The following is a 22,885-nucleotide window of genomic DNA, read 5'->3' on the forward strand; positions in this document are numbered from 1 at the left end:
ACTGAATTATTGGTGTAGCAGAATATATTTGTCATTGTGGATGTGTTTGGAAAATTGGTATTTTAAAACCTGCCTGTATCCCATAACAAGCCGCAAACAATTTTGTGTATTTCAAACACTAAAATCCTTACATAAAGTAGTAAATGTACATTTATAGCGGCAAATTTAAAATCTCTCTGCCTCTGCTGCTTCAGTTTTTAAAATGAGACTTGATTCAGAGTTTTCGTTCTTTGCATTATCCTAAATCAGGACTATTCCTGAAGCATTAAAAATCCAAATGATAATAACAATATGGGGGTTTGTTTTGTTTTGCTGACTCATTCCTCAAAAAATAATCAATGTCTTTAAAAAAATGCAAAACAATGAACCCCCCAAAATCTCTCCCCAGAAGTCCCTGCTAGCTGAGATTTTTTTCAAAACCAAGTTTTGTAAGTACAGTATATCTATAGTCAAGTTAAACACCCTTGAAAATAAAGGCTCATATTGAGGATGGGGACAAGCCCTTAGTTATAGAGGTGTTAACTGGTGACATTGTTTTTCATCAGAAAAATACCCTAAAACCCCGCAATACTTCATAGCTTATACTGAAAGTTTGATTCATGCTCATTGTGTTCATTTAAAAATACTCTTTGGAAACTGTGTCAACTCCTGCAAACAACTTAGTGATACATCTTTTCCTGTTAAAATAAAGATAATTCATATTCACCTCTACCCCACACTAAACTCTACCACTAATATACACTTCATTACCTGCTCATGTCACCATCTAACACATATCTTTACATTCGTCTACATATAGTGTCCAGGGCTTATTTTTCACCAAACAGAATTTGATATCTATTACATTTACGATTTTTCTTGAGGATTTGTTTTTTGGTGTTCTAGCCTTTTCATTGCAACTTAAGAGTGGTATTAATAGTTCACACTTTTTCCATGCTAATTTATGAGAAACTTTTCATAGCTTTTTCCCATTAAGGATTTGAAAATCTAAACTCAGTTAGATATCAAAACTGAAAACCAGAAGGGAGATTAGATGCATCTGTCATTTTAAAATGGTTTCTGCTACTTTACAGTATGTACAAGAATTGTACATATGACAGTTAGGATTCTAACTTTTATATTGCTGCAATCAGATTCTAATTAAAAATCTTGCAAATAAACATGAAAAATAAGCCACTGGTCATGAATTCTACTGATTACATTCAAAGCTAGCCTTTAAAACAATAAAAAAGTTACAGGCAAAACATACTGGTTTATGTACTCACTAGCTTACCAGGCTACAATATGCATGTTTTAAGTATAAAAAAAGCAGACAATTCAGATTTAAATAAGACTATGTGAAATCAGAAAAAACCTTAGATTTCACTAATAAAAAAAAAAAAAGGAACACCTAGAATTACTTCCCATCCTACAGCTACAGTTAAACCAACTAACAAAAATAATCAAACTATTTCTGACAAACAAAAGTTAGGCTAGAATATGCGGCAACAATCAAAGTTCATATATGTTTCTATGTAAAATGAGTCATGATTTACTATAACATAAAATATGAACAAGAGCACTTTATGACTAATGAAAGAGCTACTAGTAGAAACACTTAATGCCAAACAGTCTTCAGCCCTCCTTTAAGTCATTTCTCCAAATCAGTATTGACTTCTTTTGACCAGATACATCATTTTTGGCTTGTCACCCCAGTATGTCATGTTTTACCAACTTGCCACAGGCAGCAGGAGACAACTAGCTGAGCAAACTACAAGCAGTGACATGCAGAAATTAACTCTCAATCTGAGTACTTAGATAAAATGATATGCAAGTGCACACTAGGACAAAAGGAATGGCACTCGTCATCCAAATAGGCTCATCGTCCCTCCCCACCCCCCTTGAACAGTAGTTGCAACAGCAATAGAAAAAGATCAAGAAGATGTCTGTTCTTCAGAGTCAACTGTGGAAAAAAGTCAGCAATATATAACAGCAGCGATGGACAAGGAAGAGCAAAACAAAAGAATCTTGTTGAGTATTTGTTCATTTACTTTTTCTGAACACAAGCCCAAGTGTGTCACACTGGCTTGTTTTGAGCTTCAGATACAGATGTCCTAATCTCCTTAGATCCTTCACAGATTCAGAATTCAGTCTCCCTGAGGCCTCTATAACCAAGTAAGAAAACTCTCTTTATCCAGCTTGGTGGCTGCCAAGACAGATTCCATGTCATTAAGGATGTCAGAGCTCAAAGCCTCTTGCAGACTTGGCATCAGTTCTTCACCTTCTATATTCATCCCATCTCCTTCCAGTGTCCCAAGGTCCACATTTGTCCCTGGAATGGCTTCAAGGTAGTCTGGGAAACGGTTCTGATGGGACGGTATGTTACTTTGGCTAATACTGTCACCTGGTTATAACACAAAGCAAGACAGGTATTAAATATACTGGAAGTGCCCAATCCACAATATTATCAGGACAACTGCATCTCTTGCATTATACAGCAATGTGATTCACAGAAATCCATCAGAAAAAACAAAGATGACTTGACTGCACACAGATGTACAAAGTACATGCCCTTTGTTTCAACCTTTTCACCTACTGACCAAAGTCTTTACATATCTTTGATGTCATTTATCTTGTTTTAATTTTTATGCTTAAAGGAAGAAGACAATACTGAGTCAAATATTGTTTTAGAGCAGTATTAGCAACACCGGATGAGATACTACTCTGAACAAGCAATATTACTTAGAAAAGCAAATGGACACTCAAACTCCTTATAACAGGAGTGATACTATTTACAAGCATTCACCCACTCTCCCAACAGAGCTAGTTACAAGTATATGTCTCGCAAATCTATCCATAATATTTCTATTACAGAACTAGAAGGTGGCAGTAAAACAATGCAGAAAGCATCACAGGTTCTGGGAGTTGCCTGATTTCATTGCAAATGGATGCAAGTGTATTCGTAAAACATGCATTAAGTATGTACACAAAACCAGACCTGTATCCATCTCATCCACACTGTTCAGGAAGTCATCAGGGGTTCTGGGTACACTGTAACTGCTCATGCTAAGTCCACTGTCTGTGCTTTCATCTCTGGAGTGATATGTTCCACTGTAACAGAAGAAAGGGAGCAACAAATTAGGGAAGTGTACCTAATAAATGCTTGGTTTTAGAACCAATCCAAGGGCTCTGAAAACACTGCTGTCATGAGAAACGCTCTATTCCAATCAAAAACTGAAGCCTTTGCCTGTGTGAGACATCTGAATTTTGTTTTATACAGGCCTTTTCCAACTAAACCATATTATTTAGATTCAATTCAACTCTATGAGAGCATACTTAAGTAGCTTTAAAAAACTGCCTGTGTTCTGCAGTTTTAAGGTTTTCACACCCACCCACAGATTAAAACCATTGGAAGTGTATCACAGACATTCCCAAATTATTTTAGAAGTAAAAATAACAATGGCACACCCTTTCACACTTCTATAAAGATAAAAATGATTTCTAACTACTAATGTCCCCATGTTTAATCAACCACTGCAGTGTATTTTTAGGTCGCTGCTGTTATAAATAGGAGATATAGTTGGAACTCCTTTAGTGATTCTTCAATTGCTTCCCACAGTTGCATTACTACCAGTTCAGTCATACATGTCATGGCAAGAGAGTGCCCTAACATAAACCAAAGACTGGTACGGAGCCATCCTGCAAACAGACCTTGTTCAGAACAATCTTGCTGACAGAACAGTTAACAAAACAGTGATGGCATGGCGCCTTACATGCATTCACTTTCTCATTGCCATCTTCTTGCCAAAGGAGACAGCAAGATCAAGAAAACTGCAATGGCAAATTTGAGATGGGGCAGGGAAGTATGCCAGTGTATTGAGTTTACATAGCAAGGTTTTTATAGCAGGTGGGCTGCAGCGGTGGCCTCTGTGAGAAGACATCAGGAGCTGAACCCACGTCAGACATAGCTGCTTCCAGCTGTCTCCAAAATGATCCTGTTGCTGGCCCAAAGCTGAGACCATCAGTGACAGTGATGGTACCTTTGTGATAATAATAATGTATTTAAAGGGTGAAAACATTGTGCAGCAGCATCTGGGAGAGAGGAGTGCGAAAATCTGAGAGAAACAGCCCTGCAGACACCAAGGGGAAGGAGGGGAGGAGGTGCTCCAGGCACTGGAGCAGAGATTCCCCTGCAGCCCATGGTGCAGCCCATAGTGACGCAGGCTGTGCCCCTGCAGCCCACAGAGAAGCCCACACCAGAGTAGGTGGATGTGCCCTGAAGGAAGCTGCGGCCCATTGAGAGCCTGTGCTGCAGCAGGTTCTTAGAAGGACCTGTGACCTGTGGGCAAGGAGCCCAGGCAGAAGCAGTGAAAACACTACTGTACGCTTACTCAAACTGCTCCAATGTAACAATTCTGTTCAGAATTTTTTTTGATGTCCTGATTATTTAGGCAGTATAAAATAATTCAACTATCTACGCTTTGGATATCTAACTTTGGTCCCTAAAGTTAGGAGGACTGTCTCACCAAGAACTTCATATATACCCTATAAAGACAGAAAGAAGCATTTCTCTGATTCTGAACTATATGAATGACAACAGATTCCACTGGCAAGACGGAAGGTATGTTCTTGCACCAACTCCACTAAACTTTACTAATTTTGAGAATTACAGTGAGGACAGAGAGTATGAAAAATGACAAAGAAATCTCCTGGAAAAGGCAGAAAATGAAATGAACTGAAACTAAACTGATGAATATCAATACCTGGAAAAGTTACATGCAATGACAGTACATCTTTACAGATGCAGAACCTGAGTGTGCAATATCAGCAACATTGAGTTATTCAAAAGAATATGAGAAAGTATTTAGAATTGCAGCAAAGGTTTATAAATATTTTAATAGTTTTCAGTATCTAAAATTATGGCAGATATTTAAGCTTGTCCTACTGTTAAAATCAGTCCAGTTCTAACATGATATGGATTTCTTACCTTCTGAGCAGGTTTTAAACTGTATTGATGTCAAAAACCATGGAAGTACATTGAAAGAACCAAGATTAATTTTATGGGGCTTTCCACAAGTATAGTAATGTACCATCAAAGAGAAGCACGCTGTTACACTTCATGAGCACATATAATAAGCATCCTAAAGTTCAGCTTACATTTCCAGGTAATGTAGAAAAGTAGGATGAATTCTCACATGATTTTCCTCTTTTATGACAGGGGATACTGAGTTGGTATCAGTTCAGAATGCTGACGAAATACAGTCCAATGAAGAACTACAAAAGTAACTACTCCAACTTAACAGCAACTACTTGATACTGCTGAAATGTTTGTAGATTCTTACTCTATTAATTACAAGTTTATGTGGCTTGGAGATTTAACTCTTTTACTATTTTCACCTTTTTTTTCCAGCATGCTAAGCAAAAAATACAGATACGACTTATCTCAAGCTGCAGCAGTTTCTTCAAAGTTGCAATGGCTAGTATGAAGCACTTGCAAGCTGTAATTAGAACCGTATTTCCAATAAAACAAACACTCCGCCTCAGAAGGAATAAGAAGAAAGTTAAATGAAAAAGATAAGTCTATATTGTAAAATTCTAAATCTTGAATTAAAAGACCCACGTCAAAATAATACAGCATTTAAACTGAAACATGCCACTATTTGCAGACCTAACATTAACAGAGTAAAAATACTGCTAAATTAAATAACTGAAGTGGAGGGGAGAATAGAGAAACCTTAAAATGAACCTCAAGGTGTAGTCCTAAATGTGCCTCACAGTTCATTTGATCTCATAGCAAGCTATTCACAAATTTTTTTGAGTCAGTAATTTGAAATGACTGTTAGTCAACAGATTATGCAGAGGCAAACATGTTATGACTTTGAATAAAAAACCTTCCTACAAGTCTGAACAGACTACTTCCTCCCACAGGAGACAGCTTTTAATCCTCAACTTTTACTAGACTTGCCATTTAAGGAAAGATTCATTTACAGCTGTGGCTTCTGGCACACACAGATGTTCAAAATAAACTATTACATGTACCAAACAGAATTTTAAATCATTTTTTCCCCCCCTTCTAGTAGCGACTCCTACAAACCTGTTAAGAAAGGGATCAGAACTATTTGTAGTCATTGTTCTCAGTTCCTGAGACATTCCAGGAGATGACACAGGATTTTGAGATCCACCGTCTTGTTCCATTGTTGGAAGCTGGCTACGGAGAGCCAATTCCTAGAACAGCAGGAGTGGGAGAAAGAAAGACCATGTTAGGCATTTGAAGGCATTTTTCAGATACAAAACCATGAAATTATAGGTAATTGATGCTTTTACTGTTTCCAGCTACAAGACTTGAATGAAATTATGTTTCTGAAGACAAGGCAAGAATTTTTACTGCCTTCAATGTTAATGGAAGTTCCACCAGTTAAGCCCAGTATTAGAGAGACTTCACTGTACCTGTATTTATAGATTTAGAGATCTTTTCTAGTTCACTTTAATAACTTTTGCTAACTCTATTCTTCAGATAAAAAAAAAAACCTGTTAAAATTTTCTGACCCCGAAGATATGTCTGTCAAGCTCTGCTGACTAGCACTTTTTCCCCTGTTTCTTTCCTCCTGTTCTGATTTACTCCCTGGTTTCCTTTTTACCTTGCTCGTTTTATTCAGCAATGTTTAGAGTCCGTCCCTGCAAGTTCCCATTCACTCCTGTTTGAGGCATGCATTTTGAAATTCCTGATTGATCAAACCAGTGATTTGTCCCATATGCACATATTAGAGCTCCCCAAATCCCTTGAAGTTTCTTAGTAAAACCAAGACACTGCACTTCAGAAATTACAAACCTAGACTACATATGCATTTTTACGCATCTGACCGTGCACCAACTTGAATCAATCCTTCCATAAAGCTTGCTTAATGAAAGTAAGTTTTAACATAAAATACACAAATTTAAAGGTGGGTGGTGATAAGCAGCATTTTATGTCATTTCCAGTGTTCCCCTCACCCACTTTTAAACAGGTAATCCATGAGTTACACATGTGAAAAATACAGTCATTTCCTTCAAGCAACTCTCCTATAGCATCATTAATGGCTCTCAAAGTCTGTGCTTTGTTAATTTAGAGACTGGCAAAGAAATCTATTCACTATGTTGTTACCATTATTAAGTGATTTCCAGGCTGTGCCTGGGAAGCTAATATCAAGCAAAATCCATCTTGTCAGTCTTGACAATACTCAATATTTCTCACTTGTAAAATGAGAAGTCTTCATCTATTCTTAGTTATGACCCTAAGGACTACCATAGACTTCTAATATATAAAAATAATCCTTCTCCAATTCTTGTTCAAAGTTGATTAAAAAAAAAAAAGTCTAAAGTTAATTTTATTTTTCACTAGATTGTGCCAAATATCGAATGCTTCCCTACCACCTGCTTTTGTTTTCCCTTTTCTAATCTGCATATGCTTCACTCCCATTCCTGTGTATTATTATTCTACAATTCCTTTAATTCCAAGTTTCATGTCCTGTATTAGAAAGTTTTCTAAACCCAGAAGTTTTAGACCTTTGTAGAAAGTGCACAAACATACTGCTGGCTTTTGTGTTTGTCACACCCAATTGGCTGCTCCAAGTAAATCCAGTACTCTGCTCATCCCCACTTACTTGGCCACTGTTCTAATAAACAATAACAATACTCCTCATTTCCAGATCATGGGATGGTAGGCACCTTTTAATCATTTCTATAGGCTTATCCATGTAATTTTGGTTTGCCATTTGCTTAATGTGATAAACCCATTGTTTTACTGGAGAAAAGAAATCCCCTTTCCAAGAGCTCCTGGCAGCAGGAAAGAAAAAACCCACGATTTTCTCTTCTGTACCTGAATCAAAAAAAAAAGTCAGTACAGAGGAAGAAGCAACTTGGAAAAATGGGAAAGTTACCTTTGTATTTTCTAAATCCTTATAGGCCTAAGAGAGAGACTCAAGTTCCATCAATGTATGAACTCAAGTAACATTGTAGAAGTAAATATAGGTCAGATACTAGCCAGCTTAAAAAAATAAATAAAAATCACACTTCACTGAAGCCCCAGTACAAAGAGCTTTACTAAACCAGGAGAGAGAACTGTATTTTGCCTCTTCGCTGGCACATACAATGAAGTAAAATATGCCTCTTTAATATTAGTACTACTTTTAGCCTTGTTTCAACAACAACATTGCTAAAAGTACAAAACTACAACTATTTTTAGCTATTAATAAGTAGCATTACTGCTACTTCTTCAGGAAGTTCAGGAGGCAGAACTACAGCACTCCCCAATAGAATGTTATTCCATTACTCATTCAAGTAATAAATTTATGTCAATCTGGGAGTCTGAAAGAGAAAGGAATTACCAAAAAAGACGAGCTATTCAGAAACAGAACAATTTTTAATCATACTCTAAGATAAGCAAAGTTTTCTACAAGACTAAAGAATGTATTAAGACTATTTTTCCTAAAAGGTGCATGTGATGGAAGCTAAACTTGTATTACTTTAAGAATGGTCTTTCAATTTCTTCATCCTTATAAAACTGATTGTTTCCTATACTTAAACAAAGTATGTATGGGAGTGTACAAGCCTCTCCCAGCTCCAAACAGAGTAATGTGAACTCTAGGCTTTTAGTTCATGCTTTAAAATACATCCTTTATTAGAAGTATTTAAAGTCTGGAGGCAAAAATAAAACCATGACAAAATCCTGGCTTAGATTTCTATTACTTGATCTCATCCTATTTCTGTAAGTATTTCAAAACTTTTTTTAAGTACCTCTGGGAAAATAAAAGCTTAGCATTCCTATTGTTAACACAAAAGCTGAATTTTAGTTATTACATAAAGATCAAAATGATCTGTCATCTCCTTTAGCAAAGTAATTTTAAAAATAAGGTCAGCATTGTGTAATTTATCTGGCTGACCTTACCTTTTTCTTCATAACTGCATACAGATTTAGTTTTACATGAAGTTCCAGGTCATTCATACCATGTCCAAATTAGCTTTATAAAGTTGCTCTCTTCAGAGCATTTTTATCTTCACTGTGCATTTGAGGAAAGGTAAAAGGCTTCCCTGAGCAACTCATATATCGTAGTCTCGCTGTATTGAACATATGATGTGCTACTCTAATTGATATACTTTTTTATGATCTTAAGGTCCTTTCCAACCCTAACTATTCTATGATTTATTTAGTTTAAAAGGGTGAATTGCAACATTTCTGCCCCTAAACATTGCTCAACTATTCAATGATCCACAGGATTCACTGGGATGGGAGAGAAGTGTTGGGTGAAAGACCATGGCACTTATGGACAAGACTTACAGTACCAGTTATTTCTTCAGACTAAGTATTTACGCTCTTGTTTGAGGCCCACAAAGTTTCAGCATGTGTACAAAAGGAACATTCCATGTTCACATGAACACATGGATAGATGAAGACGAATTCAGCAATGAAGAGTTGTGCCATTAGTGAAGAGTATGGGGAAAATATAAATCTTTCAGTATCGCAATCATGAAAACCAGCAAAATTAATTTAGGAGGCTGATAGAGTGATTATTAATTGCATTGTATATTGGCAAAGAACTCAATGCTACGCAGAGCATTGCAGGCACAAGTAAGGCAGCATAAAATGCAACAGGCATTTGTAAAGAAAGTCTGGTTTCTTGTCTGCCTTTGCAGTCCTTTGCTGCGTCACTGCTTCATGCTCCTCTTGCTATCCATCTGCCCATGGCTCCACAGTGCACCTGCCCAGCCAGAAGCAGCAGCAAGGCAGGTACGAGTCAGGAGGAGTCAGCACTCAATGGAGCCCACGTAGAGCTGGATGGCCTCCCTTTGCCCAGTTGTGTTTCCTTCTAGCAAAAGCTGTTATTTCACAGCTATCTCATACTCAAGGTCAACATGACTCATATCTTCTGCTAACCAACTGCTTTAGCAGTACTTCTGTGATTCAGTTTTGCAACTGCGATCAGCACCAGCAAACCCATGAAATCCACTGCAGTGAGCTACAGCTCTTATACAGACACAAAACGCGTCCTGAAGCAATTAGAGGCATAAAAACCAGACAAAGGGAATGAACATAGTTCTGATTTACTCTACTGACTTTTAGGCATGTTATTTATCCATAAAGACCCACATTCACAAGCAAGCAATAAGATGATTTTGCTAATCCATAAAGTTCAGGTGCAAGTGGAATCAGAGCTTCTGACTTTTTGAGTTACACATATAATACAAGCATTTTTCCTACTGTTCAACTTCTAGCTACTAAGACTCAGCATTTCCCACTCAGAACAACAGAGTGTGAAACTCAAATTTTACAACTCCTGCCACACAAACTAATGAAGTTTTGCTTAGATCTATGGTTCTCAATGATGAATGAAGCTATATTATTTCAGAAGCCAAAGAACATTCTAAGCACCTAGTTCCCAAGCTGGCTGAGTAACAGCAATGCTGCTTTTGCAGTAAAACTGAGTTCCACATTTTGTGTATTTTGATGGCAGCCAACATACCCCCCAAACACAGGACTCCCATTCATTAGCACTTTCTTATTAATGTCCAAACATACTTGCATTTTCTAGGCAGTATTTAAAAGAGTACCTTAGTGTACTGCTCATCAGAAATACCAAAGACTTATTATTTCATTAGGTCAAGGAGTATCTTCCTAATTTCTACAGGACATCCAACTCCAAGCTGAAATTCCAGACAGCTTGACAAAACTTTCTGTTATATTTAATAGTGTTCACAAGTTTAGTTTGTTACTTAGGTCAGAAGAAGATGTGTGCCTTGATCTCTTAATCATTGTGCTCACAATCCAGGGCCAATTCCAAAGTGGCTTTTACTGATAGTTACAGATGACCTTTGACTGCATATTCTTCCCCCAGCTTCAGCTGGAACTAGCATCTCTACGGCCATATGCTTGAGTCAGACAACCGACCTAGCTGAAAAATGGTCAGATCAGGTGTCTGATCTATCCTGCAGTGTAGCCACACCAACGCTTCAACTAAGAGATTATGAAAATACATTAGACACATCCTGTTATGCTGCCTTATTATTAAGGCAATCTCTGGCAGACAGCTGAATTGAATGACTTAAACTGCTGCAGTCCCTTTTGTCAGAGCATGTCTACCAGACCTCAGTCAGAAGGTTCTTTATTAAGAAGTAAATATTTTGCTTAAAAAACACCACACAAATCCCCAGCTGCGGTCTTCACCCTGGTTTAGGATGGCTCTAGACAGCTGGTTAAGTCTTCTTCTGAATTAATTTCTAAAGTCCTGGCACTGCATAGGCGTGCTGCCTTATGTGCAAGCCTCACGGTATTCTGACAAAGCTCTGTGCAACCATTGCAGAGTGACAGGTACTTGACATTACCTGTACTGATCTTCAGCTACCTAAAATACAAGTGCTTTCCTAGAAACAGATGTGTATATAGAGACAACATGCTAAGGTTTTTATTACATGATGAACTTAGTGCCACAGATTGAAGTCAGTTCATTAATTACAAAGATTTTTGGAAAGTAGTGCAGTGAATAACAATGTCTCATTACCTAATGAAGTTAAAATATACCTAACAGTAAAATATCAACAGTTAAATGAAAATTGAGATAAACACATACAAACTTGATTTTTGCCTACTTGGAACCTTCAAGTTACTTATGGTATCATACATGCTGCTCAGGTCCTTTACATGTGTGATGGTTCTCCATGATATCCTGTTACTGATTTTAGACAGTAAGAAATCTGTAACAATTCCTGTTCACTGTGCAAAAGAAAAATCTAATAGGAACTTCAACCACAAGGGACAAAGAAAAACTTAATACTAGTAAAAAGAGCTATCAAGTGAGTAAAATACAAGCGGGGAGACATTTACTTCCACTAAATTAAGAAGTTTCAGTTATTATTTTTGACTATTGGTTTAAAAAAGTTCAATTGGAAGCAAAAATTTTAAATGGGAAACAAACTTTGTTGGGAAGGCTCCTCACTGTGTCTTAGCTAACCCTCCTCAAAACTTCTCACATAACGGACCTCTTCAAAGTAAGACTTATTTTCCTCTATCAAATACCAAGCAATAAGGCAAATTAAAAACATGGGACATAAAAAACAGCTGTGAATTTCCTGCAACTGACTTGTTATTTTCTTCCTGCCTCTTGTAAATGTAATTTTTGAAAACGTTTCTGAATACCAGTGGCCATGTCTTCACTGGTCAAAAAAGCCATGTTCAAAGACCAAATGGCTGGCTTCAGTGCCTTATCTCCATAAAAGAAAAAACAAAATCCAAGCTCACAACAAAACTGCCCATTAAAAAAACCCTAACCAAACCCCAACCTCAAATGCCCCCAACAAGAATACATTGATGAAATCAAGACAAATCATTTACCTTGTTAATCTAGGTCAGCTTCAGATAACAGAGGGATAAGGGAGATTCAAGCGATAACACTGTTTGGGATTCACTAAGAATCCAAAATAACTGTTGCCCACCATTTCCACTAAGATTTGAACACAAGCTATCTTGTTATTGAAAGACATTACAAGGAAAAGATAAAAAAACCCCAAAACAAAACAAAAATTCCCCCAAACCAAGTCCTCAGTGTAACTTCCACCTTCTCTAACATCATGGAAGTTCAAGAGTACAGAATTCAAGACTATACTTGTTTTTAATGATGCCTTTCTTACTTTCTAGAAAATGGCCCACATCTGACAGCAACACTACTTTGTATTGGTATATACGCAAAGTGACTTAAAAAAAAATCTTTTACTGAAAAATAGCAATAGTGTCCTAAGAAATGAATACTTTCCTGGAATGGATTCTTTGCAGATTCTTCACTGAGTAGGGGAATTTCCAAAATGTCATTCAAAAGTTGATAAGCAATAAGTCTTGATGGTCGAATTCAAGATCCTCGGGACAGTGAGAAGAGCGTGCAGCAAGCTCACTGCCCTGGACTTCAAGAGAGCAGACTTGGGCCTCTTCAGGAGCCGGCTTAGTAAGGTTCCACGGGATACAGCCCTAGAGGGCAGGGGGGCCCAAGACTGTTGGTTGTTATTCAAGGATCACCTGCTCCAAGCTCAGGAGTGTTGCATCCCAACTAGAATGAAGTGCAGCAGGAGGGCCAGGAGACCTCCTTGGATGGATAAGGAGCTGCTCAGGAAAATTCAAAGGAAAAAAGAGGCTTACAGAAGGTGGAAGCAGGGACAGGCAGCCTGGGAAGAATACAGGGATGCTGTCCGGGAAGCTAGGGACCAGGTGAGGGAGGCTAAGGCCCAGTTAGAATTGAACTTGGCTAGGGATGTTAAGGATAATTGGAAGGGATTCTATAGGTACGTAGTGAGTAAAAGACAGACTAGGGACAACGTAGGCCCCCTTCGGAAGATATCGGGAGAACTGGCTACCCGGGATTTGAAGAAGGCTGAGGTTCTTAATGACTTCTTTGCCTCGGTCTTCACTGGCAAAGTCTCTGACCGCACCACCCAAGTCTTGGAAGGCGAATGCAAGGATTGTGAGAATGAAGACCCCAGGCCCACTGTAGGAGAGGATCTGGCTCGAGACCATCTTGAAATGAAGCTGGCGAATGAAGTTGCTAAGCCACTGGCCATCATATCTGAAAAATCATGGCAGTCAGGTGAAGTTCCCAACGACTGGAAAAAGGGAAATATAACCCCCATTTTCAAGAAGGGGAAAATGGATGACCCGGGGAATTACAGACCAGTCAGTCTCACCTCTGTGCCTGGCAAACTCTTGGAGTAGATTCTCCTGGAAGGCATGCTAAGGCACATGAAAAACAAGGAGGTGGTTGGTGACAGCCAGCATGGCTTCACTAAGGGGAAATCCTGCCTGACCAATTTGGTGGCCTTCTATGATGGGGCTACGAAACTGATGGACAGGGGCAGAGCAGTTGGCATCATCTACCTGGACTTGTGCAAAGCATTTGACACTGTCCCACATGACATCCTTGCCTCTGAATTGGAGAGACATCAATTTGATGGGTGGACCACTCAGTGGGTAAAGAACTGGCTGGATGGCCACACGCAAAGAGTTGTGGTCAATGGCTCGATGTCCAGCTGGAGACCAGTAACGGGTGGTGTCCCTCAGCGATCGGTGTTGGGACCGGTCTTGTTCAACATCTTTGTCAGTGACATGGACAGTGAGATTGAGTGCACCCTCAGCAAGTTTGCCGATGACACCAAGCTGTGTGGTTCGGTTGATACACCGGAGGGAAGGGATGCCATCCAGAGGGACCTCGACAGGCTTGTGAGATGGGCTGATGCCAACCTTATGAAGTTTAACCATGCCAAGTGCAAGGTCCTACACCTGGGTCGGAGCAATCCCAGGCATGGCTACAGGTTGGGCAGAGAAGAGATTCAGAGCAGCCCTGCGGAGAAGGATTTGGGGGTGTTGTTTGATGAGAAAATGAACATGAGCCAGCAGTGTGCGCTCACAGCCCAGAAAGCCAACCGTATCCTGGGGTGCATCAAAAGGAGCGTGACCAGCAGGTCGAAGGAGGTGATCCTGCCCCTCTACTCTGCTCTCGTGAGACCTCACTTGGAGTATTGTGTGCACTTCTGGTGTCCTCAACATAAAAAGGACATGGAACTGTTGGAACAAGTCCAGAGGAGGGCCATGAGGATGATCAGGGGACTGGAGCACCTCCCATATGGAGACAGGCTGAGGAAGTTGGGGCTGTGCAGCCTGGAGAAGAGAAGGCTGCATGGAGACCTCATAGCAGCCTTCCAGTATCTGAAGGGGGCCTACAAGGATGCTGGGGAGGGACTATTCATCAGGGACTGTAGTGACAGGACAAGGGGTAATGGGTTCAAACTTAAACAGGGGAAGTTTAGACTGGATATAAGGAAGAAATTCTTTCCTGAGAGGGTGGTGAGGCACTGGAATGGGTTGCCCAGGGAGGTTGTGAATGCTCCATCCCTGGCAGTGTTCAAGGCCAGGTTGGATGAGGCCTTGGGTGACATGGTTTAGTGTGGGGTGTCCCTGCCCATGGCAGGGGGGTTGGAACTAGATGATCTTAAGGTCCTTTCCAACCCTAACTATTCTATGATTGTATAATTCTATGATTCTAAGTCTGGGGCAACAGGACAGAGAATATGAGAGGCAGTTCATAAAATATAAAGGACAAAAGAATGAAGACAACAAACAGAGAGCACATTTCAGGTATGCAGAACTACAACAAAAGCAGCACAGCGACAACAGAAAAGTAGTTGGAAAGCACAACTGAGCTGAGAAGAAAGGAAGCTGGGCTGTATCTAGTTCTCAGACAGGTATCTTCATTTAATGCTAGAAACAAGCAGTACATATGGAATGACCAAGCATATACAGAGGAACTTATCACATAAACGGCTGTGTAGTATGCTGATCTTACTAGCAAGTACCCTAATAGTAGTGGCAGACAAGTGATCCTCCAATCTCAACACAAGAAAGTAGTCTGCACACAACATCCAAGAATAATACCATCAGTACCTCAACATTTTTTGCCTCTATCTCAGCCATTGTATACTGGAAGGGAAGAAATCTGTTACCTAACATCTAGCCGATTTTATGATTTATACAAAAGTTGACTGACATCTGCTTTAGGTGAGACACTGTTGACAACTGGATGCCAACTGCAGGAAAATGGAAGGAAAGCTTGTGGGGATGGAAAAATAGTCAAGTCACTCAATCCTTAACTAAGAGAGGTAGGCATCTTTAAGATGTTCATAGGTAACTGATGATGATGAGCATAAGTAACTGGACAGATGTCCCTGGATGTACCAATAGCTCCTGTTTATATACAATAAATATGTAAGTTATAATTTTTGCTTTAAATACCTTTGACTTGGCCATTTTTAGAAACATAGTAAAATACATCCTCATTTAAACAAGATAAATAATTGCAACAAAAGAAGAAGCTGAGCAATTGTTTAATCTTTCCAGGAGGTATTTAAGTGCTAAGGCCTCCACACATAACACCTGGAGTGTTATTGTCACTACAGGATACTACAGTATCATGGCAGACAGATAAAAACTGGCAAGGTACTTCAGTACCCAAGAAAAACTGGCCAAAGATATCAATACAACGATGGCACTGCATCCAGGTTACATAGGCAAAAATGTGAAGAATGAAGAGGAGGTTGGTCTGGATGTAGGATGTTGGACTGAAGGACCTTCACCAATCCCTTCCAGCCTATTTGATTCTAGAAGTAAGGAAAGCTCAGAGATTGGATTGAAAGTTAAGAAACATTTCTCAGGTTTTTTATTTCAAATAAAAGAGACATTTCATTAGAGCCAAGCTTCAAGGATGCTGGTATCGTAACATTTCTTTACAAACAGAACACCTCTAAAATAGACTTAGTCTTCCCAGAATTAAGAGCACTGAAGATATGTAAACTTTATGTTCAGTATTCCTTGAGAAAACATCTAAAATCTAGCAAGAGAAGTTATCATTCCTCCCCAGAGCACAACTTCATCATCACAAAAGCAGATAACTTCTCTATAAACTTTTTTTTTCCACAAAGGAAAGAAATGATCTGTCAAAACAGATGAAGTTGAGCAAAGAAAAGTTAGTTCTTTCCAGAGATTTTTCACAGATTTACAAGGTTGGATATGACCTTATAGGATGCACAGACTGGGACTTCAGTAATGGCATCACTGATGCAGACAGATGACATTTGCCTAGTACAAGGCCTCAAGAAGCATTTAGAGAACAATTTCCAGAATCAGTTCCACATGTGGCTGCTCACTACATGATTGAAGTGATGCGTGAAAACACAAAAAATACATGTAGATGATACAACACAAATAATCTAGCATTATAGAGATTTTAAATTGACATGATTGCCTACTTTTCTATCCACCGGATCACTCAAATGCAGCTTGACTCATAAAACTGATCCCAGGCAGGTGAGTATACAGGTAAGCCTGGTGTGCAGCCTGCTTATATGTAACTGGAATCCTGATTTTTGCAGTTCCCATCACAAGGAAAGTAGAGTGACTACTATACGTACATTTACTGAATTACCAATAAGGTCCCTTTGAGTTTTTGCAGCTTTTTAGTATTTTAAGCCAAAATTTCAAGAAGTTCTGCTTTTACTAAGTATGCAACTGATCGCAAAGTTCTCAATCAGCTGCATATTTCTGAGTCAGCAACGGGAATGAGTTACTGTGGAAAAGCAAACAGTTGTATGACAGGGCTTCAGGCATACAAGAAAACATAGAATACTCTTTTGATGCTCAGTAAAGTGTCCCGTCTGACCTAACTATGGTTAGAAGATTAGGTGTTTCCAACTGGCGTGGAGGAATGTGCTTTTCTGTTTATTCCCTTGTATACCAACAATTCCTAGGAAATTTTTTTCTCCTCCGTAATAGGATCTAATATTGATTGGTAAGATCATTATGTGGTCAATGCTCTGTAAGTGAATCAAATTATTACATCTCAATTAAAATGCTTCCGTTTTAGAGCTGCACTGATATTACTGAACAGAAAGTACTTCCATGGTGTCAGAACTGTTTCTAAGGTCTGAGGTTCCTATTCTGAAGATGGTCTTCTCAAGAGGACTATTAATGTACAAATTTTGCAGTACTCTTAAGAATGCAATAGTACACCAGTACTCATGACTTCCAAACACAGGATACTTTCTTTTATTCTGCTTTTCTTGCCTAGTGTGTAGAGTGTTTTTTCTTAGAAAAACAATCTGCAGTACGAGCCAATATAAATATTGTCCTAAGAACCAGCAGATTAGGAATGTTAGCAATAGCAAGCAAGAAGCTCTCTGAATATATCCATAAATCCACTTTCAGAGATTCATTCCATATTCAACTTCTTAAAAGCCTAAACAAAGTCTACATTAAACTTCATTATCCTTCACATTTTGACCAGTTTTCTTTTGCTCTGAGCTTGGGAGGCTTCTGAGAACTATCATTTCCTACACAGAAAATAGATCTATGCAGGAGCCTGTCAAACCGGAATAATTACATATTACATCCCCATAGCAATTATTTTCCTAATGTAATCTCTTAAATAATTTTGTTACACTATGCACGCTTAAAAATCATAAATATTTCAAGTGACTTTTTATCAACTGATTACAGCTATCCGTCTTAAGATCATACCTGTTTAAATGAACTGATAAGAACATTCATACGAACAGTACTTAAAAGTCACAAACTACTACCTTAGATATAATGGGAGGTTTGCTTTAAATACACATCTTGATGACATCAGGACTGGAACCAGCAGTATTCTCAAGAATGCTAAACAAGAAGGTTGTTTTCAAAGCAGAAAAATGTGCAATGAATTCCTCATTTGCCTTTAAGTATTGATATAAAGTTGTGGTAGTGCAGCACTCTTCAAAACTATGTTAGGGTCATGGCCAGAAATGGTCCAAAAATGTGTACAGCAGAGCTAGTAGGGTTTTTTGTTCATTTGCCTCTTTTAGAATGCCTTCATGTAGCAAAAGGTTACCCTGCTAGCCTAATTTAATGCTTCCATTTTTCTAATTATGCTGAAACATCAGTTAAGAGCCTACCTGATGTTTTGGAGAATTTGCTGTGCTGGGATTGATATTCCGCAATGCCTAAGAGTAAAAATAAGATGGATAAAAATTACTTTAGCTGCATGGTTTGCCTATGCAGGCCGTCTTTATAAACACCATCTTGTAGTATCAAGCCCCCAAACAGGCCAGATGAGACAGAATGAGGGAGTCAAGAAACTATGAAAATCACAACACATTGAAACAGAACTCAGAAATTTACTGACCAGGGAGAACAACATGAAGGGAACTGGCTGTCACTTGGTCCAAAGTTAGTCAGGCTCTCAATGACAACTGAGGCAAGAAGACAATTAGAAGGCCTACCTAGAGGCATGCTAGCACAGGGTAGAATGTCTGTTGGTGGATTAGTTGCAAAGCAGGAACAGCAGAAGCCCAGATGCTTAAGCAGAGAGAAAGTCCTGATGCCATCTTTGCAATGTATTCTTACCTACAGTACTATAAAAAGTTAATGGCTGTAAAGATGACCCATCTTACACCAAGAGATGCTGCAGATTCCTACAAAACAGAACTTGACTACAAAGGGGATAATGGGAGTCAGATTTCAGGACAGAATACTGCAGGTGATGAAGAATGAGAAAAGCTGTCTTTGAGGACATTAAGATATCATCCTCTCCTGAAAGAAGGCCCATCACCCAAAGTGAAAAGGGAAGAGGATAAGACTTAAGGTTTTCTTCAAAGAAAAATTAGTGCTTTCTCTACCAGCATCAAAACCCCCAAAGAATATCCTAAGTATCTAGCACAGACGATATTAACTCTTGAAACATTCAGATGGGAAAACTGAAGCAGAAGGCTTAAAGTCATGCCTGAATCCAAAATCCAGAGATTCCAGTGTCCAGTCCTACACTTTAACATTTGCTACAGCTATATTCATATAGTAGAAAAATATGGAAAGGAATAGCTGAAAGCTTCATTATCAAGTTTGAAATACTTCAGCATAAGAAAACCACAAGTTCAAAATGCAGCACAAGTAATTCACTTGTTTCATGCTCCACTCCACTGTTTAACAGGTAAGATTTTATCAACAAGGTGTCTTCTCAATGCATCTTGCATAAACTGTAAAAGCACTTTGAAAACTTACAGACTGACAGGTTCTAAAAGTGAAAGATTTTCTCCCACTTAGGGAGAACTAAAGGAGCTGTGGGAACCAACTTCTTGCTTTTTGCATGACTCAGAACTCAATGAAGATGAAATATAATCTCAGGAGGAATATCCAATCAGATCAACAGTCCATGATGTCATCCTAACAGTAAAAAAGCCTGTTCTTGGAGAGTTTTGTTAGGGCAATGAGGGAGGAAAGCAAAATCCTTCAGTCTGCTAAGTCAGATGCTTCCACTACCAAGCTGACACCAGTAACAGAATGAATTCAGACCTTTTTAGATCTCAAAGCTTTTTGTATAGTCATTGATATTTAGGACTTACTGAAACAACAACTTAGAGAAAACAAAACATAACATACAAAAGAAATAGTGGAAGTAGGTGTCTAACCTGTGGCCTCACCTGCCGAAGCAGTTCTTGATGCTTCAGTCTCAGCCTTTCCTTCTCCATCTGTAGCTGCTGAAGTCTCATCTGTTGTTGCTGGTTGGAGCTACTTCCACCCATCACACCACCCTGGGGACTCTGAGGGGCCAAAGGAGGTGGCTGTTTCACTGGAGCACTTTGGCTGATTCGCTGATTCATGGCTAAGGAATCAAAACAATAAACATTTAAAAATGAAATATAGACACGTAAGGAAAGTATTATCCTTAGAAGGCATAAATTAAAAACTTCATAAAATTACAAGCCAGTACAAAACATGCAGCTATTCTGATGTTCAGAATGTGAAATGTTTGCTCATATGTGTTATTCCTGTAAACTCAATGTAAGAGTCTCATGCTTAAGAATACACACGTGCTCCAAAAGCTTCTGAAAACAGTCAAATGTATAAGTTGGTGAAAAATTCAAAGTAGCAGTAAAATATTTCAAGTTTAATGAGAAGGATCTATCTTCTTCCTACTAAACTATTCTCAATTTAGACACAAATAATACAAAATTACTTTTCTTATTCATAAGAAATTTTAGAATCATTAACCTTCAGAACACACAGAATGACAAAACATCTCACTTATATTAAACTACACTTGATTAAAAGCTACCATTCTTCTCAATGTGGTGCAAGTCATAGAATCATAGAATAGTTAGGGTTGGAAAGGACCTCAAGATCATCTAGTTCCAACTCCCTTGCCACTGGCAAGGACAACTTCCACTAGACCATGATGCCCAAACACTAGACCATGTCACCCAAGGTCATGCAACAATCATTCACATCCTTGTCACATCAACTTTTGAGTGTTACAGGCTCCACTGAGGGCATCCTGTCATGCAAAATTAGAGCTGATACAGAAACAGCTATATCATCAGAAACAGCTGAATTACACAGCCAAAATACCACCATCAATACAGGAAACATTTTGCTGATGCTTCATTTTCTTTTACCCCACAGAAGTACACAATGCATCTTTTCTGGGGTGTGGAGAAGAAAAATTGTCATCTTGTATGCCTAATGCACAATAAGAACTCATCTTCCCTTCCCCCAGAAGGGAGTTATTTATAAATAATTATAAATAATTATTTATAAAATAATGTATGACTGGGATGCATCTACTTGACAGCCCTTGATTTTTCGCCACTCAAGACCTGTATGTTTAAAGTCAACAGAGGCACTGGAGTTCCCACAGTGAAACAGAGGGCTAGGAAAGGCTGAGGGCTAGGAAACAGAGGCCTAGGAAAGGCTGTATTACAAGGGTACTGTTTTCAGGGGCTTTCAGTTTTGGAATTAGTTCTCTACCTTGTTGTCCAGAACAGCCTGAATCTGTTAACATTCACAGTATGCTGCAGAACGCATTTGTTGAAGCAGTGATGGCAGAGTGGTATGGATTTTTTTTTTCCTTTCTTTGGGAATGAGGATTATGGTTTATGGGAACTCGGAAAAAAAAGGGAATGAGCTTCTTTTAGGGTGACAGGCTGATTCGGTACAAAGAAAGCCATCTGTTGTGTAGGTCTCAATCAATGTTTTCATCATATATAGAAGATTCCTGGAACATTAACACTTCTAACTATCAGAATAAAGGAGAGTTCTCATAAAGAATCTGTATCATTTTTTTCTCTGAAAAGCCCTTCAGTCTCCCCTGTCTTATGAGTGTTTAACTTAAGTTAGTTACAATAGTGTTTTTCTTCTGTTCAACAAAAGCCTAAATATATTTATCTCAAAATAACAGTAAAACCGGCTGCTGATTCACAGCCTTGCTCCTTTTTCCTTCTTCCACAGCTCATCCTTCCATTGGGAGGTAGCATACAAAGAAGAAATGCCATATGCTCACTGGGGTGAGGACGGAAAAGTAAAAAAACAGTTATTCATCTCTCTAGTCTACCTTTTCAACTATTCTATAGGTCCAGCACAGAATCAAAAGTCTAATGGAGAGATGGGTCACATTTTCATGAGTCAAGTCAAAATAAAATCAAGCGTCAGATAGCTTGAAGCAATTTGAAATAGTCTTGTGCACTTACTTGCAAGACAGCTTCATACATATGACCATGATAAAACTTCCAACAGGTAGAGTGAATAGGTAAAGTAGGAACAGAAACTGAATCTCAGTACCAAGTAGAAACAACAGAGTGTATACAAAGCGTTAGACGTTCACCTCCAAGCTGGAAGTCCTATCCTGTCCCGGGGGGGAAACGAAAATAGAGGGAAGATAACGCTACTGTGGATGAAAGCTTAAAATCGAGCAGTTGATCTTAAAAGACATCCAGTACCACTTCACCATCAAAACTGAACTTCAGGAAGAGGTGACCAGGATGAGCCAATCAACCAGATTTGTGACATGAGCTGTGGCACCTAGGCCAGCAGCAGGACAGGTTGTTGCTCTGCTGAACAGATACAGAAGGTTCACATTCCCCAAGACACCAGAAACTGCAGAAGTTTCAACAGTACTAATAGCTGTCCTGCAAGGATCTGAGCAGTGAACTATTAATTACTTGCCCTCCACTGGTCAATCTCTGCTGGAAGACTGACAGCAACAGGAATAGCTACATTTACCAAATTAGGCTGAAGTTAAAGCTAGAAAGCCCACCTAGCAGCTTTAGACAAGATGGATACCACTGGAGTGGGGAGTATCTCCTCCTTTCTCTCTTACCAAGAAACCTATCAAGTCTCGAACAAGGACCATGCCTTTTGGTTTTCATATCATAACCTGTTTCACCTTAAACGCAGACAAGGAAAGGGTTAGTATGGGACAATAGAAAACAGCCTTCTCTTGCTGTTAGCTAATTCTGCAACTCAAGCAGAAGTCTGTGCTACATTTCAGAAGTTCCAGGATTCAAACCCTGCTATTAAACAAGATGGAAGGTC

At 38.9% G+C, this 22,885-nt stretch overlaps 1 protein-coding gene across 4 annotated transcripts in view; it reads right to left on the minus strand.

The window, feature by feature from the left end:
* Nucleotides 1-2,048: 2,048 nt before the first annotated feature.
* Nucleotides 2,049-22,885, minus strand: part of YAP1 (Yes1 associated transcriptional regulator) — a gene marked incomplete at its 5' end in the record, with an annotated part of 82,464 nt that continues 61,627 nt past the window's right edge. For 2 of the 4 annotated variants that reach the window (XM_080613870.1, XM_080613869.1), the window contains 4 exons: nucleotides 2,049-2,383; nucleotides 2,978-3,090; nucleotides 6,074-6,204; nucleotides 19,996-20,177. In XM_080613870.1, coding sequence (XP_080469996.1) covers nucleotides 2,145-2,383; nucleotides 2,978-3,090; nucleotides 6,074-6,204; nucleotides 19,996-20,177 — 665 coding nt within the window. In that variant the 3' untranslated portion in view covers nucleotides 2,049-2,144. Of the gene's footprint in view, nucleotides 2,384-2,977; nucleotides 3,091-6,073; nucleotides 6,205-18,474; nucleotides 18,523-19,983; nucleotides 20,178-22,885 lie in introns of all 4 variants that reach the window. The other 2 variants (XM_080613868.1, XM_080613867.1) reach the window with 2 other exon arrangements.

This window comes from Psittacula echo (assembly GCF_963264785.1).
Source record: "Psittacula echo genome assembly, chromosome: 3".
Lineage (NCBI taxonomy): Eukaryota > Metazoa > Chordata > Aves > Psittaciformes > Psittacidae > Psittacula > Psittacula echo.